General features: G+C 54.7%; 1 protein-coding gene and 1 long non-coding RNA gene across 3 annotated transcripts in view; one reads left to right on the forward strand and one right to left on the reverse strand.

Moving 5' to 3' along the window:
* Positions 1-9,682, forward strand: LOC135323257 (uncharacterized). 2 transcript variants are annotated; one of them, XR_010384615.1, is made up of 3 exons: positions 1-3,592; positions 4,833-6,227; positions 8,300-9,682. It is a non-coding gene; the product is annotated as an uncharacterized LOC135323257 (long non-coding RNA). The 2 variants fall into 2 exon arrangements; XR_010384614.1 differs by having other exon boundaries at positions 2-3,592; positions 3,920-6,227.
* The window catches only part of DOC2B (double C2 domain beta), a 22,982-nt gene continuing 4,783 nt past the window's right edge, over positions 6,226-24,424 (reverse strand). The window contains exons 2-9 of the mRNA XM_031468502.2: positions 21,024-21,103; positions 18,094-18,168; positions 15,433-15,542; positions 15,153-15,279; positions 12,305-12,462; positions 8,222-8,303; positions 7,529-7,625; positions 6,226-7,060 (exon numbers count right to left, since the gene is read on the reverse strand). Of these exons, the coding sequence (XP_031324362.2) occupies positions 6,924-7,060; positions 7,529-7,625; positions 8,222-8,303; positions 12,305-12,462; positions 15,153-15,279; positions 15,433-15,542; positions 18,094-18,168; positions 21,024-21,103 (866 nt within the window). The 3' untranslated portion in view covers positions 6,226-6,923. The remainder of the gene's footprint in view (positions 7,061-7,528; positions 7,626-8,221; positions 8,304-12,304; positions 12,463-15,152; positions 15,280-15,432; positions 15,543-18,093; positions 18,169-21,023; positions 21,104-24,424) is intronic.

Raw genomic sequence — 24,424 nt, forward strand, 5'->3', positions numbered from 1 at the left:
TTTAAGTTCAAACATATTCTAAAAGATCTACATTTTCTTTTTTACTCCCCTCTCCCACATTTTGTGTTTTTGATGTCATATTTTACATCTTCATGCTTATCTCTGCTGTTTATTGTATTTATAGTTGCTTTCACTTTTTTTTAAATCTATATAGTGGCTTATTTAAATGACCTTCAGTCCTTATAATAAATTTGCCTTTCCTATTGAGATTTCCCTTTTTCACAGCTCTTACTTCTTTTCCATTTAGAGAAGATCCTTCAACATTTCTTTAAGGGTAGGTTTAGTATTGCTGAATTCTTTTAGTTTTTGCTTATATGAGAAGTTCTTTGCCTCTTCTTCTATTCTAAATAATAATCTTGCTGGGTAGATTCTCCTAGGTTGCAGGTTTTTCCCTTTTAGGCCTCTGGATATATCATGCCACTCCCTTATGGCTTGCCAAGTTTCTGCAAGGAAATCAGCTGATAGCCTTATGGGGATTCCTTTGCATATGACTATTTTTCTCTTGCTGTCTTTAGAATTCTCTCTTTAACTTTTGCCATTTTAATTATGATGTCTTTGTGTGGGTTTTTGGGGTTCATTTTGTATGGGATCCTCTGTGCTTTCTGTACCTAGATATCTGTTTTCCTCCTTTAGGTTTTGGAAGTCTTCAGCCATTATTTCTTCAAATACATTTTTAACCCTTTCTTCTCCTTCTGGAACCTGTATAATGTGAATATTGGCACATTTTATATCATCCTGTAGATCTTGTATGCTTTATTTATTTTTTTTTCTGTCTTTCTGGCTGCCATTCTGATTGGATGATTTCCATTGTTCTATCTTCCGGATCACTTCTGTGTCATTTAGTTTGCTATCAATGCTTATAGAGTGCTTTTTTATCTCCGAGATTGAATTACCAATTTTTGATTGAGTCTTCTTTATAGTTTCTAATTCCTTGTTAAATGATCTGTGCTTAGATCAATTCTCTTTCTTAATTCAGTTAGCATATTTATTACCAACTTTTTGAATTCATTGTAGACCATCTCCTTTTCATTATTTCTGCAGGGGTTTTCTCTTGGTCTTTCAATTGAGAGTAGTTTCTCTGCCTTTTCATTTCACTTAACTTTCTCTGTCTCTGTGAATTTAAGTGGAACGGTTATCTGTTGTGGTCTTGAAGGGGTGTTTTTATGCGGGCGCATTCCTATGTAGACTGGGTGTGCCCAGTGTCTTTGGTGTGAAGATTGGATTTGATGTGGATGCCAGCCATGTCTTTCCACAGGTTGTGCTGGCTACTATCGTCTTGATAAGAGGGTATGGCTGGTGTTGGAGGAGGTAAAGCCTGTGCAAGGTGAGGTGACACTTCCTCTCTTCTCACTGGCTGCAGTCGTCCTGTTGGGCAGGGTCTGCTCTCAAGTTGCTGGAGCAGAAGCTCTGAGGGTTGGGCTGGAGCTGGCTCTGTTCCCTTCAAGTGTGTGTTTTTCCTTCTCTCTACTCTGGGGACTTTGCCCTGAAGGAGGGAAGCACTGAAGTAAGCAGGGTTTGTGTGCTAACAGAGCTTCAATGAGCTGCTTGTGTAGGCATCTGTGGCTCTGCTCAGATGGAGCCCAAGTTTGTGTCTTTCTTCCTGTTGTGGACATCCCAGATGTAGTACAAACTTTTGGTGTGGACTGGGCGAGGATAGAGCATTTGCTCAGCTGGGACCAGGGAACGTGGCATTGTGGTTGCGGGAAGTGAAGCTGCCGTCAGAAGTTGGGGCTGCTTCTGTAGTGCTGTTTGAGTAACTGTCAACAATGGCTGCTGCTGCCCCACTTGTACCACACCCCAGGCCCCGCGGCCACCTCTGTGTCCCTAGATCTAGTCTTTCCCCAGGACCTGGAGCTGCCCTAGATCCAGTGCCAAGCTGTGGTAGGGAGTAAGTGGAGCCAGGGTTTTCACTCAGCTTGGGCTGGGGAGCCCAGTGAGGTGGCAGCTGCATCTGTGCATTCCTCACAAGTGGGGCCTAGGCTTCACCCTTCCCGTCAGTCCCAACTGTTCTCCAAGCAGCCAAGGGGTCTTGTCTCCTCCACATAGGACCCCAGGACTGTCGCTTAACCTGCTCACTCCCCAGGGTGAGGACCTACCCCTGCAAGCTCCCTCTTAATCCCCTCCCAGGACACAGGTCCTGATCTGATGCTTTTCCTCCCATTCTATCGGTTTATGCGGAATCTTTCTTGCAGTCTTGGTTGTATGGGAGTTCTGCCAGTTTCCAGGTAGTTTTTGTTGAGAATTGTTCCACATGTAGATGTATTTTTGATGTGTTTGTTGGGGGAAGTGAGCTTACCCTACCATCTTGATCCTTCCTCCCTCTCTCCCGTCCCCACTTCTCCCTTTCTCTACTCACAGAACCTGTGGTTCCTGGGGTTCTTTTTCATCTACCCCAGGAGCAGGAGTCTTGTGCACATTCATCTGGGCTTGGACCCAGCATTATCATAATTTGGCACCTTTCAAAGAGTGTCTGTTGGCAGCTTTCATCCATTTGTTTAACAAATACTCATTAGAGGCCTACTCTAAGCTCCATCCTGGTCTGGGGCTACTGAGGTGAATAAGACAGATGTGGCCTCTGCTCTCATGAAGGTTAGTAAGGGGAGAAAGGAATGAGAAAATACACAAGGTGATTTCGGTGATACGTGCCATGAGGGAAAGAAAGCAGGGTGCTGGGGGAGAAAGTGACAGGCTGTCAAGGCAGGCCTCACAAAGGGGTGACACTTGAGACCTAGATGATCAGATTGCATCAACACCAGGCAGGATTCTTTGTTGCAAATAACAGGCTTTGACTCTGGTGAACGTAAGCAGAAAAGGAATATGCTGGAAGGGTATCAGGTAGCTCAGAGAATGGGCGGAAGGCCTGGAAGATTAGGCTGGCCACAGAGGCGGTTGCTAAAGGAGGCTGGTGGCCAAAACACTGACTGACCAAAGTCGTGCCACAGAGGACTCTAGTTAGGACCCGGCCACCACTGCTCTGGATACTGACCTTGAACCCTGGACCCACTGGCATGCCTCCACCAGAGGGACCTCCAAACTGGGCCTGATGGCCTGCCCCAGACCACAGGTTTGTTCACAGGTGAGCAGGAGTTCACATCCCTCGCATGCAGAGTGAAAGCCACAGTCTTCATAGTCCTACGTGAGCCAGTGCTCGGTTCCCCTATGTCCTTGTCTACTGCTCTTCCCTGCTCTGCCCACGCGGGTCTCCTTGCAAGTCCTGTCCCGCCAAGCCCACCCCCACCTCTTGGGGCACTGGCTCTTCCCTCCATTCGGAACACTTTCCTCAAGTCTCCCCCTAGCTCCCTCCTTCACCAAGTCTTAGCACCAAGTCACCTTCTCTGGAGGCCACCTGACCTCCTTATTTAAGCCCAACCTTCCCAGCCCACATGATTCCTTTATACCCTTTTTTCCCCTTGTCATCTTTTAATATATCATTATTATATTTACTATTTATTTACCGTCTCACTGATGAATCTGCCCCAGGTACCTAGACCAGTGGCCGGCCTTACAGTTAACACCCCACAGCTGCTGGGTGAATGCAGAGATGACTGCATGGTGTGCTGATCCTGCTGTAACAGGTCTTGGGAGGCATGAGGTGAGTCCTGGATCTGTCATTTGTGATTCTGCACAAATATTTTAACCCCTCAGAGATTTCATTTCCCCACCTGTAACCTCAAACGGGGTCTTGGTTCAGAGTAAACAAGACAGTTTGGGTGGAGCCAGTCCCGGTTGCCAGGCTCTCGTTCTTTTCTGCCCACCCACTCAAATCTATTAAAATGAGACTTCCAAGCCAATAGGATCTCAATGAACGTTTCCATTTACTTTGGATTATATGTCATTATAAATATTAACAAATAAGACTTAAAAAGGACACCTTTGGGTAAGTCAGACGAAAGTACAAAAGTTGTGTGTGGGGCTGCAGTTTAAGGACGGTTTCTGCAGCCGTCACATGATAGCAAAACGGTGGTAAGCAGTGCACGAGTCTGCGTCGAAGACAGCCAGAGTCCATGCATCGGGAGGTTCTCTCCGTTGGAGAAGAAACAAAGGGAGGACATGCTCGGGCCAGGAGATGCAGTTCCTCGTTCTCGCCACTAGAGGTCAGGAGGTTACCGCTTCGGAATTGGAAGACGGGCCCGAGGGGTATTGGCTAGTGGTGGCGGTGGACGGGACTAGGGAGAGGGTAGGGGTGCAGGTGGATGTCGAGCGAGCATCTGGCGACCCCCTCGTTACTGACACCTGACTTTGGAATGACTTTTTTTTGCTTCAAATTCCTTGACTGTGTAGGGCTGATGGGCCAGAGGAAAGATGCCAGTTTGGGGTCAAAGGCAGAGCTGATACTGCAGCTTCTCAAAGCGATTTTTCTTTAATAGAGATACAATCTGCAAGGGTTCCAGAATAGTGCCAGAGTCCTAGTGGAGGTTCTGTCACTGCCTGGGGGGCCTCCTGCCCCTCCTCCTCTAGGGTTGGCTGTTCAGAAGACCCACCTCCCAGCCCGACTGTCCCTATGGTCAACTGGAACCATTTTTCAGGCCTAAGTCTGTAGTAGAAAGCCTCAGACCAGGTGCCTTGAGTTCTTGTCCCAGCTGGGCCCTGTACAGGCACCTGCTTGCTGGGCCTCAGCTTCTCCATGTGTCTGATAAGGAAGCTGTCCTAGATAAGGCTCTAGGCGTACTTCTAACTTTGCCATTCAGCATTTCCATGTGTTCACAGGGATCCTGTGAGGCTCCTCTCTGAATGAGGCCACCCCCAAAAAGGCAAAGCTAAGAAGATACCCAGACCTCACCCAGACACAAGGCTCCTCAAAATAGACCATCTCTCTCTTATTTTGACTTTAGGCTCCCAGAGTTTCCCCCATTCCAGCTGTATGGAGAAAAGTGAAGACCTTGTCTCAGTCCCCTCAAGGAACCAGGGCCTGGCTCACAGGTTCAGAGGCTCAGTGGCTGAATTCTGGGACCGGGCAGTAGACTGCTGAGGAAGCCCTAAGTGGCACAAACGATTTCAAAGCCATCTAGAAGACAAGGCAGCTGGACCACAGGCTGAGTCCCCACACCTCCATCACCCACTGGAGTTTACCGTGTCTTCACCTGAGTATCTCTGCTGAGCCCTAACAGCCCAAAAGGGAGGAGACTGGGGAGTACTGTCCCCCAGGCAACCGGAGGACATGGCAGTCAGAAGACCTGAGCTTCAGTCCTGGTTCACTCCCTCGCAGCTGTGTGACACTGGTAACTACTCAGCCTCTCTGAATCTGTTTCCTCATCTATCAAACGGGGATGAGAGTTAAGCCCATCTCATAGGGTTGTGAAGAATCATTTAGACAGTGCATGTAAAACCCTTGTCATGCACAAAGACTTCTTAGGAAAAAAACGAAGGAGGTGGGGCAGGGGCCATGAACATGGTCTGCCCCAGCTGTGGTAGCGCTGGAAGGCCTTGGGTGAGTCGCTTTCCCTTTCTGGGCTCCGTTTCCCATCACTGCAGTGATGGGTTGAACACAAAAATTCCTGGGTTCTGCATTTGTTCATCCAGTATTGAAGACCCCTTGGTTGGCAGGAAGAGTTTGGGGCTTCAGGCCTGGGCCCAAGATTCTGATGCCCTCAACCCCTTCCTGGAGACCCTGACCTGGGGTGCAGGGTGGCTCTCTTTCTACTTCTGGAGGACAGAGCCAGCCCTGCAGGCCTTCCCAGAAACAAGGCCCTGGACTGCTGCCAAATACTCCTGAAAGGGACAGCAGTAGGGTGAGGATGTGCAGGCCACCACCTGGGGTCCTGCACTTCCCAACTCTGAACCCAGAAGGGCCTGGGTGGAGGGTGAGAACAGGAGGACTTTTTTATTCTTTTTGTGGAAAGAAAAAGGGACTCTCTTCTTGACTGTAGCTGACCTGATGCCTCTGGGAACAAGAGGCAGGATCCAGCTTCCTCAGGAGGAGAAAGAGATCCAAAGGTGGGAGTGCTGGGCCTGTGTAAGCCTCCCCCCATGGCTACAAATCCAGGTTGGCCTGGCAGCTAGAGGTGGGGTGGGAGCAGGGCTGAGTGTCATGGCCCCTGTGTTCCACTCCTACCAAACCTTTCCCCTGCTTCCCGCCCAGAGAGACCGGTCCCCGACATGCACTGGCCTCCCCCCGTTGTCTGCCTAGAAGCTGCACTCACCCTTCAAGGACTTGCTGAAGCATCACTTCCTCCAGGAAGCCCTCCCTGCTCTTCCAGCAGTCAGTCCAGAATCTGCAGCACGTGCAGGTGGGTCAGACTGGCCTTGGCAGTCCTCACACCCCTGTTGTAAAGGTTTGTTTCCAGCTCCCTAACTAGATGGCAACCTCCCTGAGGGCAGGCCCTGGGTCTCATTCATCCCCAGGGGCCTGAGGACTCACTAAGTGAAGTGCTTGCTCTTTGCCCACATTCACTGGGAGCTCCCAGAACGTCACCGGACTCCTGGCTCTCAGGTCAACTTTTCCCCTCCCAGTCAAGCCAGAGATGAAGAGATGTAGTCAGACCCTTTTGGGAATGAACTTTCCTCACAGTCCTGTCCTCCCCATAACGCCCCTCTCCCTGATGGTTGCCCCGCACTCCTGTTCTCAGCCTGGGGTCTCCTCAGCTCACTCCCTGCTGATCTCTAGTAGGTCCTTGTCCCCTAGACAGCCCCATCCCCTTCCTCTGGGTGGGTGCTGAGGCCAAGGTCCTCTCCCCCCACCTCTGGCCCTCTTGGGCCCTAAGGGGCCAAAAGCAGGCCCAGCCCTCTGCCCTTGCTGCCCCTTCGGAGAGGCTGGGCCTCCTACAGCCTCCGAATGGGGGCTGCAGTGGCTCTGTGTCCGAGCAGGCATCCTGGATCTCCCCCAATGTGGGGGTTGAGGCCCTTAGTGGCAGCTGCGGAAGCCCAGGGCCTGGCCGGCGCTAGGCCAGGTACTGGGCAGGGGTGGGCGCAGTGGGTGGGGCAGGTCAGTCGCTGAGAACAGCCCCCGGGAGCTCGTTGGTGAGTGTGTGCCAGCGCTCGATCCGCTTGTCCTTGTTCTTCAGGCAGTCAAACCAGTGTTTCAGACGCTCTCCCTTGGCGTTGATGCCCAGAACCACACCACCTGCAGCAGGGCCACAGTGACTCTCAGGGTCCTTGTGGAACCAGTGCCCCCCAACCCCCCCTCCCAGACTCTCTAGCCTGCCCCCTGGCTCTGAGGGTGGACAGTGGTCTGACCGCTATGCCACACTCTCGGCTCCCCTGGATCAGGGCCCGGGGATCCTGCCCTTCCTCTGCCCAGGACCAGGGCAGCTCCACTGTGCACAGCCATTAAGACCACCAGGACTTTGGGGCCACAAAGGCCTGGAGTCCAGCCCGAGGGGCTGACCACCATCACCTCTCACAACTGCTCCACCACAGACTGCTGTGTGAGCTGGCCAGGCCTCTTTCCCTCTCTGGGTCAGGCTCGAACTTGTCTGAGGCCTCTCTGGTGGCAAGATGTTTATGGCCCTGGCTTTCACCAGTGGCCAGGAAGGCAGGATTGGGGCCTGATTCAGGGCCACTGCCCTTTGCTAAATAGGTGTCTCCTCACCAATGAAATCGTTGGATTTTCCAATGTCATAATCCCAAACGGTGATCTCCAGGGTCTTCTTGGCCAGGTCCCCGTGCTTGATCTCATAACAGAATTCCTGGTGGCCAGAAGGGGAGTGGCTGGGAGGGTGGCCAGGGCACAGTAGTGGATGATAGTGGACTCTCACCCACCTCACCCACTTCTGTCTAAGAGCCCGGCTGGGGTCCTAAGGGTCCACTTCTCTCCAACCCACCTGTCACTGAAGCTGCTTTTCTCAAGAACTTTGAGAGTCTGCTTAGTGCCCAAAGCACACTTGGCGGCCTTGGCGTGCTTGACCTCTTTTGGGTCTGACTCTGGTGACCATTCCCCTTCTTTGTGGAACCCTCTCTGCCACCAGTTTCCTCCAACATCTGGTGTCCCCCTCACTCTGGCAGCATCTCCTCGGCCTTCTCTGCTGGCACCTGAGTCACTCAGGCTCTGCCTGAGGCCCCTTCTCCAGCTGTACCCACCTCCCCCTCCTGCTGCTGGGTTCCCCTTTCCACCTCCACATCATCATGGCTACAACCCCTTCCCCTCCACCTGCACAGCCTGGCCTCACTCCGCCACTTCCACATCCCCTGGCTGGGGGGCTCTCCTGCAGCCCCTTCCCACCCTCCAGCTCCCACAGTGCCCTTTGGAAAACCCAGTTCCTCCAGGGCCCCCAGCCCCTTGTACCTCATTGAACTCTGGGTTTAGGGTTTTCTTCTTTACCGCTGTCTTATGTTTGGATTTCTTGTCCACATCTGGTTTCAGGTATCTGGAATTAAGCAGATAAGCAGAGGATGGGACAAAGCTCTGGGTACACATGGAGCCAGCGGGGCTTGGAAGAGCTTTGTCCCTAAGGAGAGATTCCCCGGCCCCTGTTTGTCCTAATCATTGGATGTCCCCAGCACTGCTCTGTGGGAAAAGGTGAGTGGTCAGCTGCAGTGGCAGAAGCAAGTGGTTCCTTCATCACCTGGACCCCCTGTTCACAGCGGCTTCCTGAGGCTTCCACAGAGCCCCTCCGTCTCTCCTCCTAGGAAAGAGGATTTCCCTATTTCTGAAAGTCTCATTTTCACAAACACATTTCCCACCAGAAGAACATTTTTAGCAGAGTTGGTCCCTTGTTAGAGCTTCTCTTTTTTAAATAGCAGATTATGAAGATAGAATTTGCAAGCTATACAATTCATTCTTCTCCAGGGTATAATGCAGCAGTTTTTAGTATAGTCCCCGAGTTGTACAACCATCGCCGCTACCTCACTGTAGCTCTGAGGAAGGAAAAAGTCCTTTTGGGCAGTAACAGTGCTGTTTCCTACAGGGAGAGGGAAGCCCTACTTGCAGACCTGTCCCCTCCACAGGCATCAGTGCCTTAGACTTTGATGCAGAACAGCTGTCTTCATCTGGGGCTGAGAGAGGTGGTGGGACTTGCCCAGGGTCACACAGCTGGTGCTCAGAAGTCAGGACCTCTCCTTTGCAAAGCCGCTCACCCTGTCCCTGCATGGACACCAGAGTGACAGTTGCCCTGCTCCTCCTGAGGGCGTGGACCTCATCTGTCTTACCTGCCACCAGCTGCCTGGTGCCCTGCCCAGGTGGGTCAGTGAACACAGAAAGTGGTGGTGTTATTATTACATAAGTCATAGGGGTTCATTATAGAAACACTGGAAATATGTATTGACAGAAGTTGGGGGTGGGGGAGAGAAATGAAGACATGGTCGCACAAATACCTGTTCTTTAGCAGCTTTATACAGCTATCAACAATTGGAAACCACCGCGTGTTCTTCAACAGGAAGTGACCTGGCTGACAGCTTTTCAGATTCTCTACCTGACGGACGACTGCTTGGCAGTACAGACCTACAGACCGAACTCCAGGCGCACACACCCCGCCACCGGCTCTCCAAAGTGTTAGGTTATGTGGGAGAAGCTGGAGTCAAAAGGCAACAGCCACACTGCGCAGTTGCCTTTATAGAAAATCTGGAAAAGGCAAAACTATTGGGACAGAAAATAAATCAACGGTTGCCTGGGGCCGGGGACCCTTCTAGGGCGACAGTATCTGTATCTTGACCATGGTGGTTATGAGACTGTCTACATCAGTCCCAACTCAGGGGGTGAAGCCTACTGTATGTAAATTATCTCAATAAATCTGACTTTTTAAAACAAGTTGGGGGTTCCCTTAAACCCCCACCCAGAGAGGGTGAGTTTCTTCAGTTCCTTACAAGCTCCCATGTACTTCTTGACTCATCTTTGCCTGTTTTGCTTTGGGGGCAAGGAGGAGGGACGGGGGCCCTGCACAGTGGCAGTGTCTCCCAGCCCTGCTTTCAGAAGCCCTGAAGGGAAGCTATGCTGGGCTCCCCATGCCCTCAGCACTGCACAGCCAGTGTCCATCTAGTGACCCTCACCTGGCCACCAGGCCCCCATGCAGCCCCAGCTAGAGGTTGTCCTCTGTTCTGCCCCCAGGCCTCTGTGCTGTCTCCTGGCCTGTGTGGGTGAGGGGTGTACCCTGGCCAAGCCCCAGGGACTCCCTTCCTGCCCTGGCCACTGGAGCCTCCTGACAGTGCCACCTCTGGTCCCTTCTGCACGGTGACTACTGCTCACCTGAGGCCCCCAGAAGACACCACAGGGTAGGAGAAGGAAGGGGTTGCCCAGGGCAGAACAGCAAGTTGCTTGAGTTTCCTCAGTGCCTCTGGGTGTAAACTGGAGATGGTAATAGCAGTGCCACCCGGGGCTGTCACAGGGGTCAGGGAGACTTAGCACAGCCCTCGGTGCTTGTTAGTGATGAGTGTTACCAACCCGGTTACCCCGCAGAGCTGGATCTGGGGTCAGAGCCTGGGGGAACAGGTAGCTGTCACCTGGGGTGAAGTTTATAAAAATAAGGGTGCCAACAAAAGGCCATCTAGGTTAGCCCCTCAGCATCCTCCACCTGGCACTTCCCTGAAGTTTTCTTGGGGGTCCTAGGTGCTCTGCTCAGAATCTAACCTGTGCCCTTGTTTCCCCTGCTTTTAGCAAGGAGGGCGCCCATGGTCCATGAAGGGGCCTTGCAGAAATAGGGAGCCCTGAAGAGGCCTGAGCAGCAGCCCCTGCACCCCACCCCAGGGAATCAGATGTAGGGTTGCTAGGCCACTGGGAGCCTCCCTCTCATGCAGGGGGCCACCCACAGAGCTGCCTGTCCTTGGAAGGCCATGCTGACCCTGCCTGTGGCTACGGGGTGGGGCAGGGCTGCAGTGGGCCCAGCAACTCCCGCCCCTGTGGCAGGAGAGCCCCCAGTGTGGCGGACTGGCCCTGCACGCCTGCCCCTGCCTGCCGATGGGAGTTGGCTGCATCCTCTGTTGTACCAGGTGAAGCCCTGCTTTCTGAGTAACCCAGCACAGGACCCTGGGATTCCTGTCAACTTGGCAGGTGGGCACTAAGCCTGATTTTAAAATCTCACATCATTTTGATTCAGATCATATTTCCTTCTGTAAGAAAACTCTAGCATCACAGACACAGGTAGAGGCACCTCCCTCCCTCCCCAGAGACCATCACTACCGTATCACACTGCGTGCTCCCCTCTACAGTTTGCTTTGGGCTCAGCATGCTTGTCATAGCTGTCCACGTTAATTCACCTGGGCCTGATGTGTTCACTTCAACTGCATAGTACTCCATTGTACGCACATGCCACATTTTATCAATCTATTCCTCTGCTGACAAACACCGGGCTATTTCCAGCTTATCACTATCACAAGCAACACTGCAAAAGCAGCTTTCCACCGTGCCTGCATCTCTAGGAAACAGATCTGGAAGGGAGATAGATGAGGTGGCCACAGGGCACACACATCTTCCTACGTTACCAAATATCACTTACTTTCCTGCCAATCCTTTTAAGAGTCTACTAATTGTCTTCTGAGTCTGCACAGCATTTCCTCTCAAAGTGGTCTCTCATCCACCCCAAAGCACTGCTTTGACAATAGTTAAGGTTGGGGCCCAATTTGTTTTTTATGTAGAAAACCAGTAGTCCCTGTTACGGCCTTTGTCACCTGGCCTCCTCACCATCCCCTGAGGCCAGGCCCATCCCTGTCTCTGTATCTTAACTCCCCATCCCTTTTCATGAGCAGAAATACCTCCTTTCCGCTAAGCCATATTCCTCCCCAAGTCCCACCCTTCAAGACAGTCTCAGCACGAACGCAGACCAAGATCCATCTTTTGTTCATGGACGGGCCCAAGGCACAGATGGTGGCCACCGGGACACCTGCTTCATGCCTCTCCAAATGGCCACCAGCTCCTGTCTGCCCCTCAGCTAGGATCACAGCCTGTCCTGGCACAGGTTCACCTGGCCCTGGGGCCCAGGTCACCTGCCATGGCCCCTGAGTTAGTGTCTGTCCCCAGCACCATCATGAGCCCCACCTGGCAGGGCTGGGTGGAGCCTTATCTGCTCCTGTGGCACCACATAGGCTGGGCACACGGGGGCTGGGCTAAGTCCTGGCAGAGCACCTTCACTGGACCCCTGGCCTCCCAGCATGACTCAAACTCACAGGGAGGCCTGAACTGGCCATCAGGAGATAACTCTCTCTATCTGTGTGGCTGGGGAGCCACTTGACTTCTCCAGGCCTCAGTTTCCTCCTCTGAGCAATGGGCCTGGCCAGACTCAACAAGGAGCTCGGAGGGGAGCACAACCTTGTGGGCGAGGCGCCCCAGTGCTTCATTCACACAACTACTTGCCACTCCAGCTGCTGATCCCAACACACGGGCCTCCTGTCCCTCGAGGAGAGGAAGGGGAGGAGGCGGCGGCCGGGGCCGCACACTCACGTTTTCACGTAGGGGTCCGAGTAGCCATTGGCGTCCATGGCAGCCAGGTGTGCGCAGCGCACGATGCCCACCAGCAGGCCCTGCTTCTGTGAGCTGTACTTGAGGGAGATGAGGATGCGGCCCCGCTCCTCCAGGGACTTGTCTTCGGACTTGTCCACCTGCGGGGAGGGTGGGCGGTCACTTGGCTGTCCTTGCCTGCTCCCCCAACTTTCACAGCCACAGACCCAGGCCAAACAAAGCCTGCAGGATGGTGAGCAGTCACCCTCGCCCCAGCCCCCTGGAAGGTGCCTCCTGGAGCCTCTCAGGGTGTAGGGGGTGCCCCACTGGGGAGAACCCAGGAGACAGAGCTTGGCACATTGCCAACCCCAGGGGCAGCTGGGAGGCAAGTGGGGAGTGGCCCAGGCCCCTCCGCCCCAGTAGCTAGCTGCCCAGTGCCCCTTCTGGGGTCAGATCTCAACTCTAGGCTTCCCACTCCCGCCCACCCCACACTTTTCCATTCATTGCCCTCCTGAGAGCACCCATTTCCACCTTCCAGCTGCTAGTCACCTGGAGCCCCTCACCTTTACCCTCCGTCCACCCAGCCTGAGCCCCACAACCCCCGAGGGCTCCTCCTAGGCTTCTCTGCCAAGCTCCTCTCGCACGCAGTCCCTTTGCCCTCAACTGTCCTCTGCCTGGCACTAAAGTGGTGCCTCACGTGGCCCCTGGTAGGCAGGGGCCGTGCCTGCACCTCTGGAAACGGAGCTCCTGTGGGGTGAAGGAAGGACCACTACCCCAACTCCCACACCCAGCGCAGACATGGCTGGCTGATCACCGAACTTGCCCTGAGCTCAAACGCAGCCGCAGCACCTTCACACAGTGCTCAGGCAGCCGTGACCTGGGGGTCAGACGAGGCAGCTGAGATTTAACCATCTGCCACTCAGGCCCAGGGCTTCCTGTGTGATGGCCTCACTAAACCATGGCTCTTGTGCTTGCTATGTGATGTGGGAAAATTAAACAGTATAAAAGAGCAGGGATATTTCCAGTTGTTTTTCTAGGGTAGGATATACTTTGGATTGTTTCTCATGAAGACCATTGAACTGGGCATCATTCAGTGTCTACTAAGAATGAATAAGGTTTACAAGACTATGTAAAATCTAAAAGGGATCATCAGAATGAACCTGCACTGCTGAGCGATCATCCCCAGCTGCACGCTTGTCACTGTGGGCCCCTGAACCAAAGGGACTCCCAGCAAACTCAAGCGAGGTTCAGCAATGCCCTGACCATGCCCGTGCACAGGCACACACGCTCTCACGCACCTCCGTGCACAAAGCGTGCTCACACTCGCATTCCACACTCTCGCATGCAGATACACACATGCACACTCTGCTAATACAATTCACACTCACACCACAGGTATTTGTTTATGCCGGGGACCAAAACTCAGGAACACAACTCCAGCAGGAATTGGTGTTGCCTTTTGTAAGTGACATAGATCATTTGGAAAAACTGGGTCATCTGCGGTTAGTGACTAATAATAAAAAAGGTTATCTCCATCACACAAATGTCTCAGTGGGAGGGAACGTGACAAGGGAATCCAATATGCAAAAAGGCAGAGCTGGGATTCTGGGAGGAAATCTGACCTCAGGTCACTCATTTCAGGGCTTGATCAGGCCAGGGTACACTGAGCATGCGTCCTAGGGCCCAGGCCCTGCCAGGGGACGGCTGCTGGGTTCTGTCCTCTCGAGCTTTCCCCTTGCCTGGGCCTTCCAAGGGGGTGGGGAGGGGAATGTCCTGGGGAGAGGCCTGTGCCCTGAAACCACGCAGTCCCTGAAGGCCCAGGTTTCTTAGATCCTGGGGCCCTGAGGCTTCCTGGCCAACCCCTTCCAGCCCCTCTGAGCTGGGTGAAGGCAGGCCTCAGAGAGGGGAGGGAGTAGGGCGTGGAGAGAGGGAGGGAGGGAGGGATTGCTGAGAGACTCTGGGAGGGCTCAGCTGCTGCACACAGCCAGGGGGCAAAATCGGTTTTGACATCATTTACAAACAATTGCAATTTCTAGGAAAGAATTATTTTCTGTCTCCTCTGGGTATCTCACAGGCACCTCACGCCTAACATGTTCCAGTTGAGCTCCAAGCATCCCCCAGCTGCTTCTCCCACGGTCCTCTGCATCCCAGTTAATGACCCTCCATCCTCCCAAGTGCTTGGGCCCCACGCCTGAGGATACTGATCTACCCACACTTCTCCCCTTCTCCGCTGCTGCACCCCCCAGGCCTGGTCCTACTCTTCCCTCCTTCTCCCTCTCCACATCCTCGCCCTCCATTCCCTCCCATTCTTAGGAGCCTGTTAAAATGTGCTCAGAAGCCTTGGCACCTGCCTAGCACCCTCCCGTGGTCCTTCTCACTCAGGATAAGGCCCAAGTTCTCCCACGGTCCCTACCCTGACCTCTGCTCTCAGCTCCCAGGACCCCCTCCCCTCGTTCTCTCTGCCCCACTCAGCTGGTCTCTTGCCTGCGCCTCCCACAGGCCAGCTTCGCACTTTTCCACATGGGGCTTTGCACCTGCTGTTCCCTCTGCCTGGAATAGTCCCTGCTTGACAGGCGAGGCCTCCCAGAGCACCCATCCAACTCACTAGTCCTGCTCGTGCTTTCCTGCTTGGCCCTGATCCCTGCCTAACAGACGACCTGTTTGATTATTTTATCTCATTTTTGGTGCCCAAGCTTCATGAGGACAGGGAGATTTATGTCTCCCCAGCACCTGCAACCATGCCAGGCACATAGTAGATGCTCAGTTAGTGCTCCTGGCCCTGCACTCTCAGCCAGGCAGGCCCTAGACAGCTGCAAAGCCCGTGGCTGGAGGGAGCGAGCAGCCCACTCACCGGCAGCTGCTTCTCCAGGCAGATGCTGAACGTCTTGGTGTGGTTGGGCTTCAGCTTCTTGAGGGGCACCCGCGTCTCCCCAATGAATTCGTTGTGGCGGAATTTGTCCTCATCACACACGGAGATCCTGGAGGGCAAGGGGCCTCTCAGTTTGCTTCCAAAGTCAGTGGGGATTTGCAAGCAGTGGTGGTGGTGGTGGTTGGGGTTGCGTGGGCAGGGCCAGCCCCGTGGACCAGGCTGGGTGGGGTGGGGGGAGCCAGAGGCCAGGGGCCTCACCTACCGCAGGGTCTTTCGGATCATGTCTTCGTCCGTGATCCCATAGTAAGTAAGCGTCTCGTTCCATGTGGGGTTCAGAGTGTTTCGGAGAGTTTTCGTTCTCAGCTTATTTGCCTGGAGAGAGAAAAAATGATCTTCTGAGCATCAAAAGTGTGGTGGGCAGGGTAATGGCCCCAAAGAGGACCACATCCCAACCTCCTGAACCTGTGCATGTGTGGCCTTCCCTGGCAAAGGGGGTTATGGTTGTTAATCAGCTGACTTTAAAACAGGCGGATTGCCGGGGGAAGGTATTGCTCAGCGGTAGAGTGTGTGCTTAGCATACACAAGGTCCTGGGTTCAATCCCCAGTACCTCTACTAAAAAATAAATGAAAAATTAATTTAAAAATACATAAAGAAACTTAATACCCCCCTCCCCCCCACCCAAAAAAAAAATAAAACAAAAAAACCAGGCAGATTGTCAAGATGATCTGGGTGGGTCACGTCATTACGGGGCCCTTCAAAGCAGAAGAGGGAGGCAGGAGAGTCAGAGGCAGACATGACGAGGGAAGAAAGGCAGAGGCAACACTGGCTTTGAATATGGAGGGAGGGGCCATGAGCCAAGGAAAGGGGGGTTCCTCTAGAAGCTGGAAATAGGCTGGAAATAGCTTCTCCCCTAGAGCCTCCAGAACAGAACGGAGCCCTGATGACATCTGATTTTAGCATGGTGGGACCTGTGTCGGAATCGCACCCTGAAGAACTGGAAAGGTAAGAAATTTGTAGTGCCGTGAGCCACAAAGTCGGTGGTAATTTGTTAAGGGAGCCTTAGGAAATGAAAATAGGGGGCTCCTGCCTCCTAGGGGTGCGTGTGTGTGTGTGTGTGTGTGTGTGTGGGGTGTGTGTGTGTGGTGTGGTGTGGTGGGGATGGTGTCTACAGGAGGCTGTGGGGCTGGGAACCTGCCTGTGGGACTGGATTCTCTCCCTCACACCTCTCTGCCTTCGCTAGGGCTGTTCCCTGCCTGAAACGCACCTCTCCTAGAGAATGCCTGGAAGCGCAGGGTAGGGAGTGGCCCATCCAAGCCACCTATGGCCTCCCCTCCTTCCCTGGTGCTTCCGGAGATCCTGGTTCTTAAACTCCTTACCTGTGTTCCCCCTGCAGACTCTGAGCTCCGTGTCTGAGTCCCTCTGATGTCTGCCACAGTGATCTAGGCTTTGAAGTTAGACAGCCCTGGGTTCACATCCAGCATCACCACTTACATAAGTTCTGTGGAGCCCAGTGGGTTACCTGCCCTCTGTGAGGGTCGGGCTCCCCACTGTGAAAAGCGCATGAGAACACCTCTCTCTCAGCACTGTTTTCAGACCTCTTTCTAAGGAGGCTGAGCTCTGTGGGGAGCCCTACGGGAGGCCCCTAGGACTCAGCAGCCAGGTACTGTGGACTCTAGAGACGCAGTCACTGAACTCCAGGGCTGGGCACCTGCCTTGGCCCTCGGCCCTCACAGCCTTGGGGTCCTCTGGGTGGCATGAGGATGCTGGGGCCTGGAGTGGGAGGAGGGCCACTGCCGCTTCCCCCACAGCCCTGCCCTCCCTACAGAGGGAATAATCACCCCTTTTGGGGAGGCCCCCCAGGATCAATGGGAGTCCCAGCCCGACACACTCATCCAGGGAGTTTGGGCCCCAAAGTTAACTCAGGCCCCAGCAGCCTGTGGGCGCTCAGCCTGGGGGTGGCCACTTGGGGGCAGGACTGGAATTGTCCTGAGCAGTGTCAGGGGAGGCCCTCTGCCCAGGAGGGTGCCCCATTGCAGATTCTTCTTCTCTGTCAGGTCAGGGCCAGGAAGGACGTCCCCATCTTTGGCTTCTGAGAAAGAGGCCAGGACTAGAACACCAGCCACTGGGCTCTGCTGCTCACACTCCCGTGTCCTGTGTCCCATGTCCCTCTGCCTCTGCCCTGGTCTCTACTCGGAAGCAAAGCTGCTGGACTCCAGTTGAGTCCCTGCTGGTGTGGGGTCTGCCCAACCCACCCCTTGGGATGTGTGTGGGTCCCAGGGCCAGGGCAGGACCCAATCCTGAAAAGATGATGTGACTTTCCCTCCCATGAAATTACAAATAAAACACTGAACAATAAGACGTACGAAAGGAAGTCTACTCAAGTTCTGATCTAACACCAAAGGTCTCCTGTCTTTTCCTCTCTTTTTGTAGATACACCTGTTGGGCTGGCCTGTGTGTTGGGTCATCTGGCATGGGAACGAGGATTCTGTAGTCAAATAATTCGGGCAGATGCCCACCACTCCATCTCCCTTGTAAAGCATCACAGAGCAGCCCATCAATAAAGGCTCTGATAAGTCCCGCAGCAAAGAAACCTGTTTAACAACATTTTCCAATGTTATTTGGCCACAGAACCCTTTGCATATAGTATTAACCTCCAGCTGAGGATGTTTTTTTATAAAACACTGGCCGGGAAATTCTCCGGGGGAGTTTCCTCAACTTAGCAGGCAGGTAGTGCCAACTCATGTTCCCTGGGAGGTCTGGAGCGTGTGGACTGACTGGGTGCTCTGGGTGGAGGTGGAGTGAACCCATCAGCTTGCTTGGGCTCCGAGTGGGTGTGGGAGCTGCGGGCCTCCCCGGATGTCCCAAGCCCAGCCTGGGCCCCAGTTGCAGGGCTGGTCAGCAGGCCTGAGGCAGGGCCCTCACCTTACTGGCTCCTGGCAGCAGGTGCAGCTTGACGTAGGGGTCCGCCAGCCCATTGTGGTCCATCGGCTTCAGGCCCTGAGCAGAGGAGAGGCAAAGGGTGTAACTGGGGGGCTGGGGACACAGAGCAGTCAGGGCCTCCAGGAACCTGGGTCAGCAGGCATCCTTGCTCCTGGGCCTACTGGCTGGGTCTGTTCATGGCCCTCTTCACAGAAGCAACCCGGCTTCGCACCCCCAGAACGGGGGGTGAGGATGGCTCAGTGCTGGTACACTCTCCCCTCCCCGCAAATGTCTGGCCCTGGGCAGGCGACTTGGGGCATCTTTGTCAGATGAGCTTTTCTCTTTCTCTCCTTATCATGGAGGCCAGGTGACTCACCTTTCTCTGAATAAGGGCCTCGTTACCCTGCTGTACTCGGGCCCTTTCCTCTTCCTGTCCCCCGTCCCCCAGCTCGGCAACTTCTCTCATTGACCCCAAGTCCACATGACCCTCTGTCCACTCAGCCACACGCGTCCCCCTGTGGCCATGGGAAAATGTCCTACATCTTGGACACCAGGCTCAGTTTCTGTCTGGCTTTGCCACAGCTCTCAGCCAGTCTGTGTCCATGGAGGCCACACAAGCTGGCTGGCCACAGAGGGTCCCTCCACAAGATGGCACCCCTCAGTGACTTCCAACAACCAATCAGCGTGAAGAACCAGGGTCCCCATGGGACCATCAACAGATGGGGCTCAGTGGACCTCACGTGGGCTCCTGTTTATATTTTCCTTCTGGGATGGCGCACAGGGATGTAGGGAGGCAGCTGTGGCCTGTGTGGGGCTGAGTGGGCAACCCCACGACATCATTCAAAGAGGAACTGCAAGTCATGACCAGGCCACCTCCCAGGGCAGCCGAGGTCCTTCTCTCTCCCTCCCCATCTTGGTTTGGAGGAGCCCCCAGGTGGGTCCTTCCAACTTCTAACAACCACTGCTCTGTTCCTGGGAAGGGGCACACAGGTTTTAGAGCCAGGCTGGCCTGGGTTTAGGTCTCAGCTTCTGCACTTACTAGCCGGGTAAGTGAATGCGTTCTCCTGAGCCTCAGCTTTTGCATCTGTAAAAGGGGTTAACAGTCACCACTTCCCAGGGCTGGGGAGAGAGGTGAGGAGGCAATGCTGACGCAGGGCCTGGCTGCTGGGGGATTTGCTCCCCTTCCCTGACATGCAGGCCCCTTGGAAGATGCCAGAGAAGCAGCTGAGCGGGGGTGGTGAGGCATCTGAGCTCTGCCCTGCTCCGTGGGGACGGCTTCCCTCCCTAGCTGGGCGGCTCCTCCCAACACAAGTCTGTCATCCCGCCTCTCACCCTTCCCCAAGAAGGTGGAATTTCCCAGGACTGGTGGTTCTGTCAGAGTTTTCCCAGTTGCGTTGTGGATATGAGTGCCCGTGTGTGTGTGTGTAGTGGGTGGGGCATCTGCATCAGGGCAGCATCAGGTCCTGAGCATTTACTTAATGCTCACAACAGCCGCATAGGTGGGGACAATTAACTGTCTTACAGATGAACAAACTGAGGCTGCTCTGCTCACCAAGAGGGAGGGTTAACAAGCTAGGGTCCAGAGCAGAGGCATCTGGCCTTCTCCCAGAGACCCCCGAAGGGTTCCACCTGTCAGCTTCAGCCTTCCCACCGCCTGGGGCTCCTCCCCACACCCCAGCTCCTCCCATGCCTGCACCACCACATTCCCTACAGAACCGGATCCAAGCAGAGGATGAACTGGAGAATGGGGAGCCACCATGGTCGGGTGCTCCCATCCCCCACCCGCAATGCCTTGAAAGACACACTCCCAAGTGGATATGCGGGCACACCACCCCCCACCCCCAGTACACCCACACCCACACTCTGGGGCCCAGGTAGGGAAGGCAGGGCACACAGCACAGGAGGGGCCTGGTGTCTGGAGGGGAGGAGAGGGCATGGCTCTGGCCAGAGTGGCCTGGCAGCCAGTACCCATTCCCAGCCCCCAGGCCTGGACAACCTCTATACAGCTGGGTGGAGGGAGACGGGAAGGGGTCTGCCCGGGCTGTGCAGCCTGCCCTTCCCCGTAGTACAGCTGAGGGTCCTAGGGCAGGTCTGGAGCTCCTGCATCACAGCCCAAGCAGCTCCCAGCTCCCAGAGAGAGCAGGGGCAGGGATGGCGCGGGCCCAGCAGGACACGACTCACCCCTGCCACGCATTCGGGCTGGGTAGGGCACAGCCGGGGCTATACCAGGCAGCCCGCCCCTCTGGGTGGGCAGAGCCACAGGCAGGATAGGAGGAGGGGCAGAGAAGCTTGTGGGTTGAGGGGCTGGTGGGGGAGCTGGTGGGGGTGCTGGGCCCAGGCCCTTGCACGGCTCTACTGGGAGGGTCTAGCAGGCCACATGGCCACCCTTACCTTGCGGGAGAACATCAACTTTGGCACCTTCCTCCCAGAGGGAGCGATGCAGTGGGGGGACGAAGGGAACAGTGTGGCTGAGAACACACAGCTGCCAGCCCAGGGGCGGGGGTGCAGCAGGGTTCACGGACACCCACCCCCACCCAGAGAGCAAACTCAGGCCCACCGTACCAGGACTAGCCCCCTGCCCGAGGGCGTCAGCATCCAGAGCCGGGAGGCCCAGGTGCTGGGAACCTCGGGAGGGAGGCATCTGAGTCCAACCCCCCTTCTTGGCCTGTAGGACAGGCCTGTCACCTCCCCGCCTTCCCTGTCTCTCTCCATAGCTCCCCAGCTCAGTCCCCTGAAGGCCCCCGCCTCCACCTCATTCTCTCCAGCTTCTCTGTTCTCTTTCCCCCAAAGTGCAGGGCTTTTTAGGGGCAGCTGAGATGACTGAGGCAAGAACTCCCTCCCGGCCCGGCACCTGCAGAGGAGACGCCACCCAGCCAGGACAGGAAACAGGGGTGGCCCGGCCTCGGCCCCAGCGCCTTCCCCGGGGCACCTACCTTGGCCTTGCTGATGGTGCAGTGGAGGGCGCTGTTCTCCTGGTCGTAGAGCAGGCTGAAGTCCAGCGTGCCCAGGGCGGCTGTAGACACGGAGGGCTCAGTCAGGTGGGGGCTGCGTGGTGGAGAAGCATCACCCACCCCGTGTGGCTGGACGAGGTGCCACGGTGACTGCCACCCACTGAGCACCTGCCGCGTGCTGATCCCTCAACCCTGGGAAACGAACACTCCCCCCAGTTTCCAGACAAGGAGCTGAGGCTCAGGAGAGTCAGGCCTGTCCTCCCCAGCCACCGAGGGTGATGGTCCAGGAGTCAAACCCGGGCAGTGGGCCCCTGACCCCCGCACTGAGAAGCGCAGCCTGGGGCTGGTCCAGTGGAGGGGCCACGTGTGCTGGGTGCTCAGCTAAAGGGGTTCCTGCCCTCCTGGTACAACTGCCAGTCTGGGCTAAATGAGGCTGCAGGCCCTGGCTGGGCTGACTGCCCTGTCACTTGCCACCCCCCAGCAATACTTGGGGCTAGGGATCCCTGTCTCTCCGGTCCTTTGGTGGCCCCAGGCAGGATGCAAGGAGTCAGCTGGGCCCTCGGGCTGCTACCCCTAACATCTGAAAGGCAGCGAGTGATTCCTAAGGGCGGGCAGAGGGTTAAGTAATCATTGGATGCAGCTGCTACCCTCGGGGGCGATCACACACGGCAGCCTTCCCCATGGATGTGGCTCCCAGTATGAGGGCGGGGTTGAGAGTGGGGGCAGGCTTTGGGGGCAAGTCTCCAACAGCAAGATGCACATTCACAGAATGTCTTTAGAAGTCCAGATCCTGCTGTGGGCTGCTGGACTGTCAACTGGCATCCCATTCATTCATTCTTTCCCAAGTGTTTACAATATGCCAGGCCCTAGGAATGAAGGTATCAATAAGGCAGGGTTCCCGCCCTGAGGAAAGCACAGCTTAATGGGAGGAACAGATGAAATAGATTTGCCACAACAGTCTGGTGGGCCAGGATTGATGAGGGGTCCAAGGGGAGGCCTGGCTTTGATGTGAACTGAGGCCATCAGGGAGGGCTTCCTGGAGGAAGTGACGTTTCACCTGCACCATGAGAGATGAGTAGGGGCTGGCCCATACACAGGGGGCTGGGGGAAGGGGCATTCGAACCACAGGCCAACTGAAAGGGTGGGTGGCTGAGTGATGCTGAGGGGAGGGCAGTGCTCTATTCTTCAGGCCCGGCATGCCTAGCAGTGGTCTAGATCAAACTACAGCCACCTGGCCAAGTCTGGCCACATTCATCTGTTTACATCTTGCTCATAGCTGCTTTGGCACCACAACGGCAAGAGCTGAGTAGATGTCACAGAGGCCACGTGGTCCCCAGATCCCCAAGCTAGAGCAGGGGTCCAGACATGGCAAAGTTTCAGGTCTGTGGAAAAACAGGCAATTAAGGCCCCTGTGTGTGGAGCGGTCCTTGATTCTGAAGTCTGGCACTGAGTCATGTTCACCTTGCTCCCCAGATCCTAACACAGGGTCAGGCACACAGCTCAGTGTCTCTATCACTGCCCGGCAGGGACACATGTGGGGTGTGAGACCCGCCCTCTGACGTCTGCCCCTGGGTTCTAATCCCAGCTCTGCACCTCCTTGCTGTGTGGCCTTAGACCGCTTACCCAGTCTCACTGTGCTGCAGTTTCCTCATCTGCAAAATGGAGACACATCCGTCTCCACCTCACAGCGTTGTGCTTTGACACCGCGCCTGGGGTACAGGAAGTACTCAGTAGATAATTATAGAAGGAGCAGGTCCATTTAGGTGATTTTTTTCTAGATAACTGTACTTGCCCCTCTGAGACGCCTTCCGGAATGAACTCGTTCCAAACTGGATCACTCCCCTCCCAGCCTTCATGAGCAGAATATACAAATGGTCACTTACACTTTTCTGAATAACCTGAGTCATTGCTGTGAACAGGGCGACCGTTTTGCATGTCAGAGTCACAGCCCAGAGACAGAAGGGCATGTGAGATGGTTCCTCCACCAATGGATCCCAGATGGCCACTCTTTTTGAGGTTTTCTTCCTCTTTCTGCCTCCTGCTTTGCCATCAGCTTGAAATGCCTGTTACAGTACTTGCCTCTGGTACTACAAACAGCTCTCCCTCCTATTCAATAGTTACTTGGTTCCTCTATAAGACCAGGTGAGAATACTTGTTAAAACTGTGTCTAAACTAAAAGTCAATAGGCCTTGAGTGAAGCCTAAGGTCCTTTCTCCTGAGGAGAGCCTGTGTGCTTTTGGTCTAGCTGTATCCGGCCCTTTGCTGCCTGTATCCAAGCCGCCCTTGGTGCAGGTGGGCAGGTGAGGGTGCTGTAAGCGAGGCCTCTATCACCACGCCTGTAACAACTAACACAGCCACGGGCCCAAGATGCTCCAGGCCCAGGCTTTTGTAAAAATATTCTCCAAAGCTCTTGGCTTTGCACAACAGTACATCCATCTGCCGTTCAGTTCAGGCCTAACGTGTGGCTTGTTCCTTGTTCCTCCTGAGGGCAGGGACCATGCCTCCATCACGCCTTGTGACACCACCAAAGAGCAGATGTTCGGTTGACACAGCTGGTCCATCCAAACCCATTGGTTCCCCAGCCACTCAAGGGAGCAGAGATTTGGTGTGATGCTCGTGGAAAACACCCAGTCCACGACCTCTGCCCGATTCTCCATCTCAGAGAAGGACAAGCCAGCAGAGTCCCTGCTGGGAAATTCAGCTCCAGGCCGTGAGGGGAGCCCCTCCCACTGGCTCTACAGACATCCCTGTTTAAGGGTGGGGCCAGGTGCTGCTCAGTGAAACCGACACCTGGTATCCCAGGAAGGCATAGCAAGCCCAGTGCTGCTCCAGGATGGGACTGTTGAATTTCTTTCTTCCTTTTTTTAATGGAGGCACTGGGGATTGAACCCAAGACCTTATGCATGCTAAGCACACACTCTACCACTGAGCTATACCCTCCCTTGCCGATGAATTTCTTTGCATTCCAATGCAAGTTTTATAAGAAATAATAGTTTATAATTAGAAACTCAGTCACCATTTTCAGACACTTGCTGGTGGTGGAGTTCTCTTATGGAGCTTAGAGTCCAAAGTTCCCTGTATTTCCTATTTGGAGAAATGAAGCTCAGAGAGGGAAGGTGATCTGGTCAGGGTGGCACAGCAGGGCTGGACACAACCCAGACCTCTTCACTTCCATCCTGATAGCCCCGCCTTAAAGCCTGGGGGCTTCCAAAATTTTTTTCATCTGCCAGTTTGTTAGTTCAAACTTTAGAGGATGCAATGGAGAAACAAAAGAGGGAAAAACAGAATTGCTCTTGGGGCTTGGGGAGTGGGGAGAGCTTGGCTGCCGCCCTGGAGGGGCCTCTGAGTTGAAATGCACCCTGGGTTTGTGTAGATGAGGAGGG

Source organism: Camelus dromedarius, chromosome 16, assembly GCF_036321535.1.
Source record: "Camelus dromedarius isolate mCamDro1 chromosome 16, mCamDro1.pat, whole genome shotgun sequence".
NCBI classification, from domain to species: Eukaryota; Metazoa; Chordata; class Mammalia; order Artiodactyla; family Camelidae; genus Camelus; species Camelus dromedarius.